This window comes from Salvelinus fontinalis, chromosome 29 (genome assembly GCF_029448725.1).
Source record: "Salvelinus fontinalis isolate EN_2023a chromosome 29, ASM2944872v1, whole genome shotgun sequence".
NCBI lineage: Eukaryota > Metazoa > Chordata > Actinopteri > Salmoniformes > Salmonidae > Salvelinus > Salvelinus fontinalis.
In genome coordinates this window covers 34,124,136-34,142,596 of record NC_074693.1, presented here as the reverse complement: position 1 = coordinate 34,142,596, position 18,461 = coordinate 34,124,136, and the positions used below count along the sequence as shown (strand labels likewise).

The following is an 18,461-nucleotide window of genomic DNA, read 5'->3' as shown; positions in this document are numbered from 1 at the left end:
TTGACAGAAAAGCAAAAACCTTTTTTGTACCTGTTGTCGTTCCGTAGACGGTCGTTTCTAGCGGGTACTCTAAAACACAAAACACGTTTTAAAAAATCGAGTAAATTGGTGAAACAACACACACAGTTGCTAAAAGTACACGAGATAACGTACAGGATCAGTCTAGTAATGCAACAGGAGGTGTTTCGTCTCAGTCGTGGAAATTATTCTCACCTGTCAGACGGACCCGAACCCCAGAGGAACAGGCAACTGTTGTTCAGCAAAGTCACGGAGAAGACCCTAGAGAAGTTTATATCCGATGCCAGGTACATATTGTATGAATAATACATTTGGCCATACATCACGTTGAGCTGAATTTTTTTTGCATCCTTGGGAAACTAGCTAACGTTAAATCTGTCTGAATGTGTCGTCAGTTTTCACAGATTTGGCCACACGTTCAATCCGTTCTATAAGAAGAACCCGCAGGTGGCAGAGAACACCCATAAGCAGTTAAGAAAATATTTACAGAGGACTTTACAGGTTGGGCACCATTCCTTTGGCTTAAGTAGGCTTTTGTTAGACCTTTGACACGTGCGTGTGTGGCACCTATACAGGATGACATCAACAACTGATCGATGAGGGGGAGCTACAGTGCAAACTGGATCAGCTGAACAAGCTAGAAGAAGCTGCTAAGAACAGCCAAGACACAGCATGGTTAGTCACTGTCTGCCACCAAAGAAGACGTTGGCCTCATTGTTTGTGTCTGTATGCTGCCGTACCTAGTGTCTTCCTCCATCTTGGATTGCCCTGTATGTGTGTTCACCTTGAAAAATCGGACCTTAGATCAGTGTCCAGGGGCACCTACTCCACCTCGTGTCCCCTCAGGCTTCCCAGTGGAGTGCCTGAGCAGGACCTGTGTAGTTTTGTGATGCCTTACTACTGGAAGCAGGAGGCGTACCTGCGGAGGGAGCTGAAGAATATTTAGCAGGAGAACGCTGTGCTGGCTCAGAGGGTGCAAGCAGGCAGGGAAGGAATCACCCAGACCGAACAGCGCATTGCAACAGCTGTGGAAGGTGAGTGTAACCGGCGTCACTGTGCTAGCTTGGCAGCTTCACTTCCTCCCTCAACTTGCCTCTGACTGGGCTTGAACCTGGGTCCTACGCCTCGCCAACACATTTGACCGCACGATTGACAGCATGCAAAACAGTTGGGCCCCTGAAAAGGATCCAGTTCATTGGTGTCATTTCAAGCTGTGGGGTGAGTTTATCCAGTATGATTTCACTCCATTACACGAGTGAGAGAGAACCATGATGCATTGGAGCCCACACTTTGTTTAACCTTTATTTAACTAGGCAAATCATTTACAATGACGGCCTAACCCGGACGACGCTGGGCCAATTGTGCGCCGCCCAGATCCAATGAGTTGTAAATGGAATGGAATAAATTAGTTGGTGTACGCTTTTGCTTTGGTTTAGCTGTCAAGAAAGAACATATGTTATGAAGATTAGGCTGTCTAGGCTGCCCCTGCTATACAATGGTGATTGTAAAGCACAAATATTTTCATTCGTCTGCGTCCAGAGAGACTAGCCTAGGCCTACTGTAGTTTCACTGATTGTTTTTGTCAATTCCTGCATCTGTTAGTGAGTTCCAGACGCTCTCTTTCTCCCTCTGCCCACCTGCGACCTTTGATGACCCTGAGTAAAGCCCTGTACTAAAACAGATTGGAAAGGGGGATACCTAGTTAGTTGTACAACTGAATGCCTTCAACTGAAATGTGTCTTCTACTCTAACCACTAGGCTTTGAACAATTTGAACCTTAACATGTTACATTTTTGTACTTAGTATACCAGTTCTGTTTTATTATGTGGTTTGTGCTCTGTTTTTGTCATTAAATAAACTCCCCCACAAAATTAATAAAGGTGCTTAATAAAGTTCATCACTTGATGAACGTTAGAAACGCACACTTTTGTAGTGGGGAGTTCGGCCATCGTCAGTACAAATTTGGTCGGACAATATATTCCTGGTATTACGGTACTTCTCCAATGGAAAATATGCAATGACAGTATGCAACTATACCACAAAGGAGTAGAGACTAATTAAGCGGTTGTTGTCAGATTATCGTCTGTAGTCACATGTGTACAAAACTAACCGTATCGCTTTAGGAATACATCGATTTATTAGTTATTTAAATGTATCACTCGCAATAGATATGACGGAAATGTTTTCAACTCTGTATGGGCAAAATGATGCTCAGGGTCCTGCCCGATCATCGTCTCTGGGATTTGGACCGGGAAATCCACCACCCCCTCTGCCGCCTAACCAAGTCCCGATGGCGGCCCAGATGCCACCTCAGCTCGGGGATGAGGGGCCTGCTCTACGGAAGCCGGGAGCCATGAACGAACCTTTTTATTTACTGCGAGAACTACCAGGTACAGTTAACATTTCAGTGTGGGCACTACGTAATATGTTTATTCGTACCCGAGTGGAGGATTTTAAGTAATTTTTAGCTAGCCCCTTAGGTTATTTTCTAATTATAACATTAACTAACGTTAGCCTTTCTGAGCTAGCTGGTTATTGGCCAAGAGCCCAGCGACTAGTAGAACGTTAATCTGTTTTGTGTGTGTTATATTGCTATATCAATTTCGAAGTGCACTTCCTACATTAGCCATCACAAGTTACTCCCTCTGGGGTCTGGACCCTAGTAGTATTGGACATTGACATCCGTGTGGGCAAACTCTGGATCTTGTTACTGCATTGACAGTGTATTTTAAAATTTTGCCTCACAGTGGGCAATGAGCTTACGGGCAATACCAACCTCATCACCCATTACAACCTGGAACACGCTTACAACAAGTTCTGTGGCAAGAAAGTCAAGGAGAAGCTCAGCAACTTCCTGCCAGAGTTACCAGGTGAACTACCATTCATCACCTTTACTATGTCTGTCTAAGTGATTTCTGTGGACCCATCCCGCTGAGTATCCCACCTCACTTGCCTCTTCCCCCATCTCTCCCCTTTCTCTGAGTAATAAATTGTCTGTTTTCCCTCTTTCCTGTGTCTGTAGGTATGATAGACTGGCCTGGTACCCAGGATGGCAGTTCGTTACGCTCTCTGATAGAGAAGCCTCCAGTGTGTGGCAACTCCTTCAGCCCTCTGACCGGAGCCAGCCTCACCGGCTTCAGACTGCACACCGGACCGGTAGAGAGAGAGAGAGACACACACACACACACACACACACACACACACCTTCCTTTGACCACAATACTCCAATTTTTAGGGTACTTTATTCATCCAACGCTAGGCCTCCGTATCATTTCTGTACTGTTAACGACGATGTTAAGACGTTATCTACTCTGTGTGTTTGTGTTCCAGCTACCGGAGCAGTATCGACTGATGCACATCCAGCCTCCAAAGAAGAAGAGCAAGCATAAGCACAAACACAACCGACCACAGGATCCCATACCGCAAGGTAACACATGCACACACACACACACACACACACACACACACACACACACACACACACACACACACACACACACACACACACACACACACACACACAACCATCCCTTCAGCCTTTTAAACCCTTCTGTCTTCACAGAGACGCCCTCAGACTCTGACCCCAAGAAGAAGAAGAAGAAAAGGGATGATGACCCTGACCGCAAGAAGAAAAAGAAAGACAAGAAAAAGAAGAAGGTAAGACTGCTGCCCTGACCCTTTCTCCATCTCTTGCACCGAAGTTGGTATATAGGAGGCCTATAAGCCTACAACCTTGTCCCCGGGCTAATTGCTCATATACGCCTGGAACAACAACGAGTCAAATGTGGGAGTGAACTAGGGCTTTCCCCCCCAAAAAACAACATTTGTCGACCAAGAGTCGTCTGTTCTTTCGACCGGTTTTAAAACATGTATTTTTCCATATATTGACAAAACCTATGTATTTTAATTAAATCAACTATATGCACTGAATTTGTCTGATGTTTTAAGCAAACTGTATGATGAAATAATTAAGACACACAAATGACTAGAGACAGTGAGTGACTAGCACCCGTTGTGTGTCTCCCTGCTGCAGTGACCACCACAGAACATCAACTGTGTGTATAGCGCTGTCTGTGTTGCTGAAGCTGCAGCATAATTTGTCACTTCTGACTGAAAAGTTATGTTCCCCGAAATCCCTCAGTTGTTTAGGATAAACATTCTCTCAACCCTTGCTCTCTTTACGTGACATATCTATGCTTCGCATGCACGTGACCAATAGGTCCTGACCTATTGCACATCATAATCACATCAATAAATTGGTAATAACAAACTCTAAACGCCGCAACACGTGACAGCAAAATGGTTGGAGAGGACGTGACAAACTCGAAACGGGGGAATGTTTACTGTTTGTGCAGAAGGTAAAGGAGAAGACGGACGTGTGGAGTAAATGTGACTAGTTGTGGAAAATACTGGAGATCAAGAGATCAAGAAAAATAATCTATGGCGCAAGCGCTGCTTGCATATTAGGCCTGTGTGGGCCAAACAGGTGCTGTTATTTTACAATATCATTTTTCTGACCATTTAGAACAATGGTAACAACACTAAATACATGTATAAGCGTACCAAAGAGTCTGTAACTAATAACGTTTAAAAAATTGGAAAGCCTTTATTACATCAAAGACTAAAAACAGTAGCATTCATTTGTGAATGCAATTTCCAAAACGGAAAGGTTTATGCCTATTTATTGTTACTAATTATTCAATGGTCGCTTTATTTTATTTAAAAACAATAAAATGCTTGATTGCATTTCACATCATGAATGACTCGTATGCTGTGTGATGACATGAATGAATAAATTATTGAGACAGGCCTATATTTCAATACTTATATAGGCTACTAAGTAAATTAGGGTATTAAGACTAAACAGGATGTGCTCTTAGGCCTACAGCTTGATGGTGATTATACAAGACTGATATACTTAAGCAATAAGGCACGAGGAGGTGTGGTATATGGCCAATATACCACGGCTAAGGGCTGTTCTTAGGCACAAAGCAGAGTGTCTGGATACAACCCTTAGCCGTGGTATATTGGCCATATACCACAAACCCCCGAGGTGCCTTATTGCTATTATGAACTGGTTAACAACGTAATTAGAGCAGTAAAAATACATATTTTTATCATACCCGTGGTATACGGTATGATATAACACGGCTGTCAGCCAATCAGCATTCAGGGCTCCCAGTTTATAATAAGCCTACTAATGATAATGACATTACTTATTATTATGATCATAATAATAGTAATAACATAAGGAGATCAAGAAAAAAGGAGGGTGATTATTATTATAATTTAAAAAATTGACAATTTGGAACAGTTTAAGCAGCACTAAATACATTATATTTAATACCAGAGATGCTGGTCTAATGAAAAAAAGCTTATTACAGCATAGCAATGATTAAAAACAGACACTATGTGAATGATTTAGAGGCAGGCACATTTAACAGTTAGGCTATTGATTATAGACCTAATTAAGTTGGTTTCCTCTCTTCACTTTTCTAAGACAGTAAGGCAAGGGCTGTTTTCTTGTGTCCTCATTCCATTATTGCCTCCGCCGCATTGTTCTCAACACCAATATGCTGATTAACTTTGTTATTATACACGTAGCAACATGTTCTAGGAAAAGGCACCAATTCAACAGCGCACTGATGTTTCAGAACCGCGGACAGCAACCGCTATCCAACGTGGGAGAAAGCACATCTGTTATAATATTTTTATTACTGTTGCACCATTGTTGCTACTTAATATAACCATATACAATTTCAGTAGCACGTCTTGGACTGATTGACTGTGCCATCCCCACGGCCTCCACAATGGATTAGTCCACTGACAGGAGCCAATCAGACAGGTGTCTTGTACACCATGATTTGTATTTTAATTCGATTTTTTTGCTACTGCTCGACTAAATAAATTTCGGTTGACCAACAGCCTATCGCGCAAGCAGTCGACTAAATAATAGCATATTTATCATTATTTGATCTTAGCGAATCACATGACTGCAAGCTGTGGCTCTAAATCAGAAAACATGTGGTGTGTTAGCAAAATAATTTCCCCAAATTTGAGAGACTAAACGCTAGCTGTCTACCTTTTTGAGTTAGCCAACTTAACATATTGCTGGCTATACATCAACATTTGTGTGGTCAACACTTACTGTCCCAACAAAAACATAATGGACTGAAATCTCCATATTGCATCAAATGAGCGCATACAGGGGGAACATAAACGGGTATACGAGTTCAGAGGGAGGTTATTGGAGATGAAGCCAATGGTTATGGAGGCACTTTTTCTATAGTGTTTCTGTCTGTCCTTACAGAACCGCCACAGTCCGGACCACCCTGGCCTGGCTGGCTCTCAGCCCAACAGCCTCCGATAGACCAGACAGAGACAACAAGTGTGTGTGTGTGTGTGAGAAGGTGGTACGAGTGTGTTTAGAAGAATCAGGAAATGTTTAGGAGAGTATGTATTTAGATAACGAGAGATTATGCTTGTGTGACAGGGAGGGGAAAGACAGTCTTATGTGTGTTGTCAAAGTGTGTGTGTGTGGTAGATTGGATGTCAGCAGTGTAATATTGTTAGAGGATGAGAGACGGAAGGCCACTGATATTCTGAATGAGTGTATATTATGTTCCCCTTTTTCATTTGGTTGTGATATTTTCTGACCACATTATATTCCAATAAACTTTGTTTTTGTCCATGCTGCGTTGATCCTCTTTGTCTGTGGCATGGTTTTCTCCCTGACGCCTCAAGGGTTGCCTTTAGTGATATGCTGTTTCAGTCTTGGGCACAGGACTCTTCTCCAGGTAAAGGGGAACTAGCGAAGTCAGGAATATGCACCGGCGTGTTTACAACCTGAAAACATCCATTCAACATTTTCATTTCTAATATAAATATAATGAATGAAGAATATAGTACTAACTTGGAAGATTGTCAGGGATATTAAAACAGTCACATGACAGTTTCTTACATATGTTTATTTAATTAGACTTAAAGCTGGTTTTAGTCCCCAAATGAGACATGGCACAAAAAAATGATGCATATCACTTCTGACACACAAAAGCTATAAACAGGAGCATGATGGGGAGGGGATTAGATACAATACATTTCATCATTTTGGCATAGCTACATGCCCCTGAAGGTGCTGTTAGCAGCCCATAGAAATATGACTAGAACGGCTCCCAACATGGATTTGGTTTCCTAGGTGAAGTTTGGTAGTCTTTTCCTGTCGATTTACATTCAATTCTATGCACTGAGGTCAGGCAAGGCACTGAGTTAATACAAAAATAACACTTCCAATCCCCCCTTCCCCACTATAAACTAATGATTCACATTAACAGTTGTATAATAAACGCATCAGACTATATTGAGAACATTGGTGTCTTCTCAGCCAATAGTGTTGTGTTACATATGCACAGTGGAGCATTACACCAGAAGCATTTGCATAAGAGATAAAAAAAAAAAAAAAGAGTTATATTTACAAAAACGGTCTCTGTAGGCCAGAGCTTTGTGTATACATAGGGCGCAGAGTTTTCCCTGGTCAGGATATGTGGACAGGAAAAATTCCTGGCCCTACACTATACATGAGCTCTGTAACCGGGTAGAGTACACAGCAAAAACACAATCTTCAGATGTAGTTATATTCATGGCACTACAATGAATACATCTGCTAACAATAACACACAACTTCCCTTTTTTAACACATATGCAGCTAAAAGGTACAAAAAGACACTTGAATACATATTTATTTACACACACACAAGTTCATTCCTGTGCACAAAGCTGTGAAAATATGACACAGTGGACACTACCATTCTACGTGTCTACTTTAAAAAGTCTATGCTTTTGGGGGTCAAGTGTCACAAGTTCATGTTTTCCTATTAAAAAACATCGGAATTGTATGTTCAGTGGAAAATGACCGATTAACTCCACTTCTTGAATCTTCGCATAGAATATCTACGTATTTCAATTCTACACACCACACACAGACGGGTTTTGATTGAAGAGAGACAGTTGGGGGATAGAAGAGGTAGTCAGTGTCTCTACAGTCAGTCTGTGTTAATGTGATTAGAAAAAGCATTGGCATATTTGGTATAGCAAATTGTAGCATTACTCATGGCTGGGTGAAGTGTGCATGGCTTTGGTTTTCCCAAGCTTCCTAGTAAAACGTATCACTACCTTACTGTGTTAATTCATACTTAATGACATTTTGATTCCTTTTTTTGTATATGACAACCAGTGTATTTGATTTACAACAGACACTATCATGAATGGCTTTTTTCCCCAGGAGAAGTTGCACAATTCATATCTGAATATCATTCTTTGGTGTTGTGTGTGTTCGTCTGCATGGATTGAGTAATACTAAAGGATTAACACGCCACAGAAGGGTCTTTCAAGTACCTTAGAAGTTTTGGCCAAGCAACACGGACATATGAAGGTGTGAGTGTGCTTGTGACCAGTGAAAAGTGTTGTGGCTTTTTAACAAGTCATTTGGATATTCTGAACTGAACCCAGAAACTAAACAGCATAAAATATTGACGACACAACTTCTCCTTATCGAGACAAATGTGTGGATTATGATAAAAAATATGGTTTAGTCAACAAAAACAGCAATAATCCTAAATGAAAAAGAAAACGTTGCTGATTTTGTGGATAACCATGGACACTGACAAAAAAAATCCTACAGTTCCCACAATCCTTAGCATTGCGCAGGAACCACTTCCTATGCTAGACCGTTGCTATGGTGTTTGAGGCCATTGTGATCTGAGTGGTTGAGACCCTCTCTCTCCTGGCCAATGCCATTCTTTTCTCGAGCCTCCTTCTCCTGGATCAGGTGTCTGCGATGGTAGAATAGGTATCCAGGCAACAGGAAGCCACCCAATGAGAAGAGGATCATGCCCAGGTTGATCTGATGGGTGACGGATATGGGAAGTTAGACGACCAGTGAGGGGTTAAAAAGCCTTGTATGGATAACTGACTCACCCAATAGGGGTCTCCGTGCAGGGATCCCACCATGATGATGAAGAGGGGCTGCTGCAGCAGGGCCACCACAGCACTGATCATCGACTGCAGCCCAGTCAGAGTACCAAAGTGGTTAGAGGGGTACCTGAGGGAGAGAAATTATTCCTCAAGTCAAATTCTGTATTTAAAAGATGTTGGTGACCATAGTTGCATGATGAAGATGAGAACTTACACGGCAGCATACAGGCCTCCACAGCAAGAGTGGATGAACCCTCTGACCATGGTGTGGAGGATGAAGGTCAGGATCTACAGAAGAATGTTGACATTTGGGTATTTCTGTGCGTTTGTCTGATATAGTATGTCAGAATGAACGAGCAATCATTAGTGTGTGTGTGTACCTGGAGCGGCAGATTGTCTATCAGACAACACACTCCGAACACCAGCAGTAGCAGATTAGTGAAGATGAAGGCTCTCATGGCATTGGTGATTTTCTGGATCTTTTTGTCTCTCGTCGGCCCGTCTGTTGGTCTGTGTGGGATTGGACAGGGACAAAATACATCACCCTCACCTCATATCCATTTAGCCTCTTTCCTCATTCTATTTTTCCACAGAGCTCCCATTATGCCCCCCTCAGGGTGCAAATTACAGGGGATCTAGGGGTGCTCAGCTCCCCTGAACGCAACAAAAGGTCAAACTTGGGGGGGTGTCTCTAAATAATGATAATTTGACCAGTCTCCTATTTGTTTAAAATGCAGTGGTAAATATGTTTTACAGGTGTTTAAATATTCAAATAAAAGCTTCCAATTGAAACTAACACCCCCGCTCTGTCATGGTGGAAACCATTTATTTCTAAAGGGCTGCACTTGTCATCCAGGCCAGGCGGAGTGCTGTTCGGATGGTACAATTCTATAGCTGGCTAGACCGCAGCGCTGTCCACTCAGTAGTGCTGAATTTTGGCCTCAGCTGAGCTCCTTTACGCACAGATTTTCATTCCAATGCATTAGATTTATCTGTTGATTTGTCATTGTTTTCTTTTGTCAGTCAGCTGTTAAGAGCGCACATTGCTTTGTTTTTCAGGTGCGTGCGGGTACTGGTGTTCTCCCTGGCCAGAAGAGGTAGACCATTTTAATTAGCTTCATTATTTTCTAGCAATATTTGTATTATATTGAATGTGTAGGCTATCTGTTCAGAGGAATGCACTTGATGTTTATCATTTTGTGTATTTCTCATGCTATTGCCATTGATTGTTGTGTCACTGACTCCCTATTAAGTCGTTGTTACTACTTTGTACGTTTTGTATTTTAACATCACACTGCTCTCTGTGCTGAGTTGTGGTAGCGAGCCGTGATCCTGAATCACTATTTTCTTGTGCGTTGTTTTGAAAGGAGTGTCATGACTCTCCTGTGACGATCTGAAGGATCAGTTTACAGTGGGTCCGCTCTACAGCGCGCTCTCTCTCTCTCGTAGAGGGGGAGAGCGGGAAGTCTGCTGTTTTATGGCGCTAATCAAATAGCTGCCCCAATGCTCTGTAGTGTTCAAGGCTGGAATGTAAACTGTGAGAACACAGAGACACCATTGGACATCAAAAGTTTGAATAATTGAACAATATTTCTATTGTTGAGAATGTGGGAGTGGTCCGTGGACACTTAAGGGACAGTCATGACAAGTGTGTTTCATTTGGTGATCTCATGAAGGACAGGAAACACACATAACAGTATCTCTTAAAGTGTACATTTCCCAGCTGTCAGGTTAACATCTAAATATTGTGAAATGTATGTGATTAAACATTAAACTATTTGTGAAAAGATGTAATGTGATGTTAACCTTCTAAATGAGAAAATATGGGTTTTCATAAAGTTAACCAAATCAGTGGTCACGCCCACGTGAGCATAGACATTACGTCAGCGTCATGGAATTGCCCCTTTTTCCACAGAGTATAAAACGGGTGACGTTTGAAGCGCTATTAGCGCGCACCCTGCTAACTAGCTAGCCATTTCACATCGGTTACACCAGCCTAATCTCGGGAGTTGATAGGCTTGAATTCATAAATAGCATAGCTGCTGGCAAAACGCACGAAAGTGCTGTTTGAATGAATGCTTACGAGCCTGCTGGTGCATACCATCGCTCAGTCAGACTGCTCTATCAAATCATAGACTTAATTATAACGCACAGAAATACGAGCCTTCATTTATATGGTCGAATCCGGAAACTATCATCTCGAAAACAAAACATTTATTCTTTCAGTGAAATTTATCTAACGGGTGGCATCCATAAGTCTAAATATTCCTGCTACATTGCACAACCTCCAATGTTATGTCATAATTACGTAAAATTCTGACAAATTAGTTTGCAATGAGCCAGGCGGCCCAAACTGTTGCATATACCCTGACTCTGCGTGCAATGAATGCAAGAGAAGTGACACAATTTCACCTGGTTAATATTGCCTGCTAACCTGGATTTCTTTTAGCTAAATATGCAGGTTTAAAAAATATATACTTCTGTGTATTGATTTTAAGAAAGGCATTGATGTTTATGGTTAGGTACACGGAGCAACGACAGTCCTTTTTCGCGAATGCGCACCGCATCGATTATATGCAACGCAGGACACGCTAGATAAACTAGTAATATCATCAACCATGTGTAGTTATAACTAGTGATTATGATTGATTGATTGTTTTTTATAAGATAAGTTTAATGCTAGCTAGCAACTTACCTTGGCTTCTGCATTCGCGTAACAGGCGGGTTCCTCGTGAGGCAGGTGGTTAGAGCATTGGACTAGTTAACCGTAAGGTTGCAAGATTGAATCCCTGAGCTGACAAGGTAAAAATCTGTCATTCTGCCCCTGAACAAGGCAGTTAACCAACCGTTCCTAGGCCGTCATGGAAAATAAGAATGTGTTCTTAACTGATTTGCCTAGTTAAATAAAGGTGTAAAATATATATATATCGTCAAAATCGGCATCCAAAATTACCGATTTCCGATTGTTATGAAAACTTGAAAATCGGCCCTAATTAATCGGTCGACCTCTAATTACAACAGCAACTATCCAGAGCCGCGGAGAAAACTACAACCACGGAGGACATTGTGACTTCTGGGGAAGTTAACCAGAGACCCTGATGAACTGACTCTCCAACAGACGGACCAGCGATTCCAACAGAGAAGACAACAACATACGGGTGTAAATATATACATTGCAATTATTCTCGATTAGCATTTCAATTAATATAATTATCAACTGTGTGTAGTGAATCCATTTAGTCTTTCCCGCTCTCTCTGTCCCCACTCCTTTCCGTTGTCTATCAAGCCGTCATATTGGCTTCGTCCGCTAGGGACTTTTTCTTGTATCATGTAGTAACCCAAATATCTACTGTTTGTTTGTTTTATTTAATTGTGTGTGATTATTTAGTTAGTAAATAAATAACCCAATTTGTATATCGCTGATTTATAATTTAGGCTAGGGTTCGTACAGATTTCCTCATGGTTTCATTAATAGAAGACTAATTCAGAAAACTATAACTCTAAATCTCAACATTTTCTGTGGTGCCCTGACTTCCTAGTTAATGTTTACATGTTTAGTTTAATCATGTAATAATTAAACCTAGAGAATTGATTTGATAAAATAAGTCTTCACATTTAATGATAGTCCAGACACGACAGGAGCAAGCACTAAAATAAAAATCTCCAATATATGTTACTGTTTACAATGGCCTTATCAATTAATTGGCTCAGTTTCTAAATGGTTGTGGTAGCTGTTTTATCTTAAGCAGCTGTATCTGGAGTCTGCATATGTTCATGAGTGTTAAAGTTCATACACATTGTTGCTTTGTCTAGTAAATTGGCCCGTTTCAGACCCATTTCAGGTGTACCAACTTTTCAGTCTACAAAAAAGGTACATTTGTCAGCAAAATGCATCAATTAATGTAGGCCTAGTCATTAAGCACACTTTTGGGTGTTTTGTAACAGATGTATATTTCAGTTCATTAAACGGTCCTAGTGTACATGCACTGTTTGGATGCGGGAATTATTTTGAAGTGGACGAACATGCACAGGTAACTCACTTTTTGAAGTGATTTGTTTGACAATCAGATGAAAACATGATGACTGGTTGTAATTAATTTGTGTCGTTTTACTAGTAGGCCCATAAAAACTTCACGTATACATGCCCAATAGACACCCCCCCCGGAATGTCATGGTGTCATTCTCACGCTGCTCTTGCTTTCGCTCTCACACACCTCTTCTCTGTCTCTGCCACACACTCCTTCATCCTCCAGTCCATGATGTAGCCAATCAGAGGACAGGTGACCAGGCAGAGCAGCTGCAGGGTGCCAAAGATGGACGAGTAGAAACTCACTGGAGGAGAGAACACACATTTAGACACACATGACAAGGACATGTCACTTTCACCAGGAGACATTTCTCACCTTTCTTCTTTGCCTCGACGATCAACTCCCCAGAAGCTGAGGGAAGAAAGGAGGACAACTTGATTAGAACACATTTACATGGAGGGAATAGGGCCCAGTCATGACAGTGTGTTGGTTTGTCAGTTGACTGCCAGCTGGTCTGGTTTGTCAGTTACTCACCGTGAGGGTTGCCGTGGGTGACGAGGAACTCCAGCATCTTGTTCATGGCGCCCATAAAGAAAATGATCCTGAGCTGGGTCATCCCCATGGTAACCAGACTCCACAGGAAGATGGGCGAGAACACCGACCTACGGAATGGGATGGCATCTGAGAGAGAGAGAGTAGGCAGACAGTTAATATGGGTCTATGGGATGTGTTTGTGAGCAAGAGCTGCTGTTGTGTTTTCAGGTGTGTGTTCTGGACTCACTCTGTGTGTCAGCTGGGAGTTTCTCAGTGGAGTCGTTCAGGCCTCCATTCTTCTGACTCAACCTCTCTCCCACACCCTTATGGTCCCCAGACAGATAAGTCAGCGCTAACTTCTTACTGTTAAAGAGGGGGAAAAAACAAAGGAGAAAGTTGTTTATTACCTCTTATGTTGCATGTCAGTATGGTAACTGTTGTATTTCTACTTAACTGTCACTCTTACTACTACAGTAACCTGATCAAGTTTACTGTCTTGTTCAAGCATTGTAGAAGTATTATGATAATATTGTTATAGCCATTCTTTTGTGATCTGACGTTGTTTTACTGTTGTACTGACCTGTAGTCGACCTCGTCGGGCGTGGGGAAGGCCTCCACTGGCCAGTTGAGGAAACAATTGAGGAAGACTAAGCCTGCTAGACCCGACCACACCCACATGATCACCCGGAACGACACACCCGCATCATAGATCAGCTTAGAGAGGGACGAAGGGAAAATGGGGTGTTATTTGTATAGAATAGTACAAATATTTGAGGCTAACGGTGGAAAGGTCATTGAACGTGCATTCTATATGTATGAGTGTTACGGGGCAACGGTAACAAATATGCATTCATATCTGACAAACGTGCAAATGTGCATCCATCATGGTTACCTTGACTCCAGGGAAGGTGACAGCGGAGGAGGCGTAGGAGCCAATCATCAGAGACATGATGGTGGAGCTCAGACTGCCAAACATGTTGGGTAGCTGGAGGGAGAAAGATATATATTTACGAACAGTCTTAAACATTGACAATTTGACCAAAATCAACACACACTGATACAGTGAGAGCACAGACACTCAGTACTAGTAAAGTCTTGTTTTAGGAGTGCAGTAGTAGGAGCCAATCATCAGAGACATGATGGTGGAGCTCAGACTGCCAAACATGTTGGGTAGCTGGAGGGAGAAAGATATATATTTACGAACAGTCTTAAACATTGACAATTTGACCAAAATCAACACACACTGATACAGTGAGAGCACAGACACTCAGTACTAGTAAAGTCTTGTTTTAGGAGTGCAGTAATGTAATTTCACCAGCAGAGGGCACAAAGGTATTGAGTAAAACAGTATTACATTTACATTTAAGTCATTTAGCAGACGCTCTTATCCAGAGCGACTTACAAATTGGTGCATTCACCTTATGATATCCAGTGGAACAACCACTTTACAATATACACTTTACACTTTACAATATCCACATATCCCTACCGGCCAAACCCTCCCTAACCCGGACGACGCTAAGCCAATTGTGCGTCGCCCCACGGACCTCCCGGTCGCGGCCGGCTGCGGCAGAGCCTGGGCGTGAACCCAGAGACTCTGGTGGCGGAGCTAGCACTACGATGCAGTGCTCTAGACCACTGCGCCACCCGGGAGACCCAGTATCACTTAGGAAGTTGTTTTAGTTGATACTTCCTTTTCCAATCATTTAATAAAGTTAATAATAGACATGTCATAGACGCAGAAGGATGGAAGCATAATTCAATTGTTTTAGACCCAATGACATTCAATAAGAGTACTGTTCATGAGCTAGGCCATTCTCAGCACAGACTTTCTCTATTAGCAACCATACATCAACGATGCGTAAACGAATAACAGCGACACTCTGACGTGCAGTGTCAACGTCCCTTGATTAAAAAAAGTTTTGATCATTTCTTCATGTTCAGGATCTCATCCCAAATTGATCACTATGATAGTCATTATTACTTGTAAGAGCAGACTACAGAGCTATCTTGCAGCACAAACTTAACGTTACTTTCAACAAGTCAAGATGCCCATTGAAGTTATTTGCATAACTGAATCTGAGTTTAGGGAAATATTTTTACACAATATTTTCTTCCCAAGAGCAGTAGTACTCGTGCCGACTGAAAGTGAAACGTGACGGCGTGAGCGAGGGGAAGTTGTGATCTTTTTGTCACTAGGTTGGTGTGTTGCTGGAGTCTAGAGGTTTTCCTAGGGTCAGGTCAGAGGAGTCAGGTCTGGCACAACAACAAGCTGTTCCTGGCCGTGTTCCGACATGACACTGGACTAGTAAAAGACACCTGAAACACCCGTCCTCATTGATGGATTCCTAGAAGGCAAATATTTCCCATCCTGGCGTTGCAGACAACGTGTAACGGTACAGATATACCAGGATGATCTTTGGCAGATTTTGTGAATGCCAGGGGCCATGTGCTAAAAACACACAGAGGAAAGCTAGTATCTCTTACAAACATCAAAGTAAAGTTATTCTAGCCATGTTAAAATGCCAGTCTTAACGTTTGCCGGTTTGACTGTTACCTAATTGTACAGCACAGTGAGACAGAGTGTCTCGGCACCTGTCTGTTTGTGTGGTGTGTGTGTGTGTGTGTGTGTGTGTGTGTGCGTGTGCAGGAGGAGATATTCCCACTGGTTCTCTGGCAGGAGCCCATAACGCACACATTTCCTACAAGCACGACATCCCTGTTTAGACAGCCAGGGTCAGTGGAAACACGTGTGTTTAGCAGACAGGAATGACCTACACCACGCGACCAAAGTATGTTGACACCTGCTCGACGAACATCTCATTCCAAAATCATTGTCAACAGGAACGGGCCTTCCCCAAACTGTTGCCACAATGTTGGAAGCACAGAATCGTCTAGAATGTCATTGTATGCTGTAGAGTTAATACTTCCCTTCACTGGAATGAAGGGGCCTAGCCCGAACCATGAAAAAGCCACAGACCATTATTCCTCCTCCACTAAACTATACAGTTGGCACTATGCATTAGGGCAGGTAGGGATCTCCTGGCATCTGCCAAACCCAGATTCGTCCGTCGGACTGCAAGATGGTGAAGCGTGATTCATCACTCCAGAGAAGTTTCCACTGCTCCAGATTCCAATGGCCAGCGAGCTTTACACCACTCCAGCCGACGCGTAGGCTTGTGTGCGGTTGTTCGGCAATGGAAACCCATTTCATGAAGCTCCCGACAAACAGTTGTTGTGCTGACGTTACTTCCAAAGGCAGTTTGTGTCCGTATTGCAATCTCGGACAGACGATTTTTACGCGGTATGCGCTTCTGTAAACAGAGTTCTCGTTCTGTGAGATTCTGTGGCCTACCACTTCCCGGCTGAGCTGCTGCTGTTGCTAGATGTTTCCACTTCACAATAACAGCACTTACAGTTGACCGGGGCAGCTCTAACAGGGCAGAAATTTGATGAACTGACTTGTTGGAAAGGTGGCATCCTATGACGGTGCCACGTTGAAAGTCACTGAGCTCTTCAGTAAGACCATTCCACTGCCAATGTTTGTCTAGGAGATTGCATGGCTGTGTGCGCAATTTTACACACCTGTCAGCAACGGGTGTGGATGAAATAACCAAATCCACTAATTTGAAGCTGTGTCAACATACTTTTGTATATGCAGTGCATTCGGGAGATATTCAGACATTGACCTTTTCCATATTGTTACGTTACAGCCTTAATCTAAAATAATTTGGTTTCCCCCCCTCATTAATCTACACACAATATCCCGTAATGACAAAGCAAAAAGGCATTTTTTTTGTGTGCACATCACATGTACATAAGTATTCAGTATAAGTATCCCTTTGCTATGAGACTGGAAATTGAGCTCAGGTCCATCCTGTTTCCATTGATCATCCTTGAAGTTTCTACAACTTTTAACTACAAATTAAGAAATTCATTTTAGAATAAGGCTGTAACGTAATAAAATGTGGAAATGGGAAGGGGTCTGAATACTTTCCGAATGCATTGTATAGTGTAGCTGGTTTACTGACAGACCATACAGTCTGTCAGGTACTTGTGAATTACTGGAAATTTGACATGGATTTGAAAATGCATTCCAGGATATATATATATAAATAAATAAAGCACATATGTGAAAAGAGAATATGGGTGTAAATGTGTCAGAGAAACAGAGAGAAAGAGACAGGGAAGAACGACAGTGTGAGCGAAACGTGTAGTTGAGTTGATGTTAGGGTCCCCAAAGAAAGAGAATATACAGCGGTTGGCCTCTTCACTCTTTCTTAACGTTTAAACAGCCATTTTTGCATCGTTTTTCCATTCAAACATTAAGAAAAATCCATAACATTCCATGTGAATTCACAATGCAGCTGTGCTGCTGCCAGCAAAGGTTTGGGTCTCACTGTGCATCCCTTTCAGATGGTTAAGCATTGCACCTGTACTACCATTTACTAGGGTCCTATCAGTTATTCTAGCCAGAATCACGGAATCCCTGACATTAAAACGGAATTCAACAATATAAAAAAATGTATTGAACTTATTAGAAAATGTATTAATTTGCCCAAGTTAAATCATAAGACATGCACAAAATGCATCAGTGATTCGTATTTTCCGGCAACTTTTTGAAATGGCACAGGAACGCCCCATTCTTTCACAAGAGATCCATAGCACGTTGTGGACGATAAAACAACCGAAGCCCATTCATTTTCAAATGAAGGAAGCTAAGTGGGCGGGGACCGTTGGGCGATGTGGAGAATGGGAGAGGGACGTGAAAGTTGGGGAAAGCTGAACTTTATGCAAATACTCTGACAACTCATTGCTATTTACCAATCAAAGCTCACTAAAGTTTCCAGCTCCTACTGGATTGGCTGTTGATACCTAGGCACCACCTAGCCTGTTTTTTATATCTTGCTA

General features: G+C 42.2%; 2 protein-coding genes across 5 annotated transcripts in view; one reads left to right on the top strand and one right to left on the bottom strand.

Annotated features, from left to right (window-relative positions):
- The first annotated feature begins 41 nt into the window (after positions 1–41).
- On the top strand, positions 42–12,968 carry LOC129827876 (mediator of RNA polymerase II transcription subunit 19-A-like). 4 transcript variants are annotated; one of them, XM_055889132.1, is made up of 9 exons: positions 42–305; positions 414–1,052; positions 2,234–2,408; positions 2,766–2,888; positions 3,041–3,174; positions 3,349–3,445; positions 3,581–3,675; positions 10,048–10,085; positions 12,010–12,968. In XM_055889132.1, exons 3-9 carry the CDS (start codon positions 2,309–2,311, stop codon positions 12,056–12,058), a joined length of 636 nt encoding a protein of 211 aa, XP_055745107.1. In that variant the 5' UTR covers positions 42–305; positions 414–1,052; positions 2,234–2,308; the 3' UTR covers positions 12,059–12,968. The 4 variants fall into 4 exon arrangements, with proteins under 4 accessions (XP_055745107.1, XP_055745108.1, XP_055745105.1 ...); XM_055889133.1 differs by lacking the exons at positions 42–305; positions 414–1,052 and adding an exon at positions 1,091–1,236; XM_055889130.1 differs by lacking the exons at positions 42–305; positions 414–1,052 and having other exon boundaries at positions 1,308–2,408.
- The window catches only part of LOC129827874 (large neutral amino acids transporter small subunit 3-like), a 33,168-nt gene continuing 21,674 nt past the window's right edge, over positions 6,968–18,461 (bottom strand). The window contains exons 6-15 of the mRNA XM_055889127.1: positions 14,443–14,535; positions 14,131–14,264; positions 13,798–13,913; positions 13,551–13,697; positions 13,392–13,427; positions 13,203–13,320; positions 9,369–9,498; positions 9,203–9,276; positions 8,992–9,115; positions 6,968–8,917 (exon numbers count right to left, since the gene is read on the bottom strand). Coding sequence (XP_055745102.1) covers positions 8,732–8,917; positions 8,992–9,115; positions 9,203–9,276; positions 9,369–9,498; positions 13,203–13,320; positions 13,392–13,427; positions 13,551–13,697; positions 13,798–13,913; positions 14,131–14,264; positions 14,443–14,535 — 1,158 coding nt within the window. The 3' untranslated portion in view covers positions 6,968–8,731. The remainder of the gene's footprint in view (positions 8,918–8,991; positions 9,116–9,202; positions 9,277–9,368; positions 9,499–13,202; positions 13,321–13,391; positions 13,428–13,550; positions 13,698–13,797; positions 13,914–14,130; positions 14,265–14,442; positions 14,536–18,461) is intronic.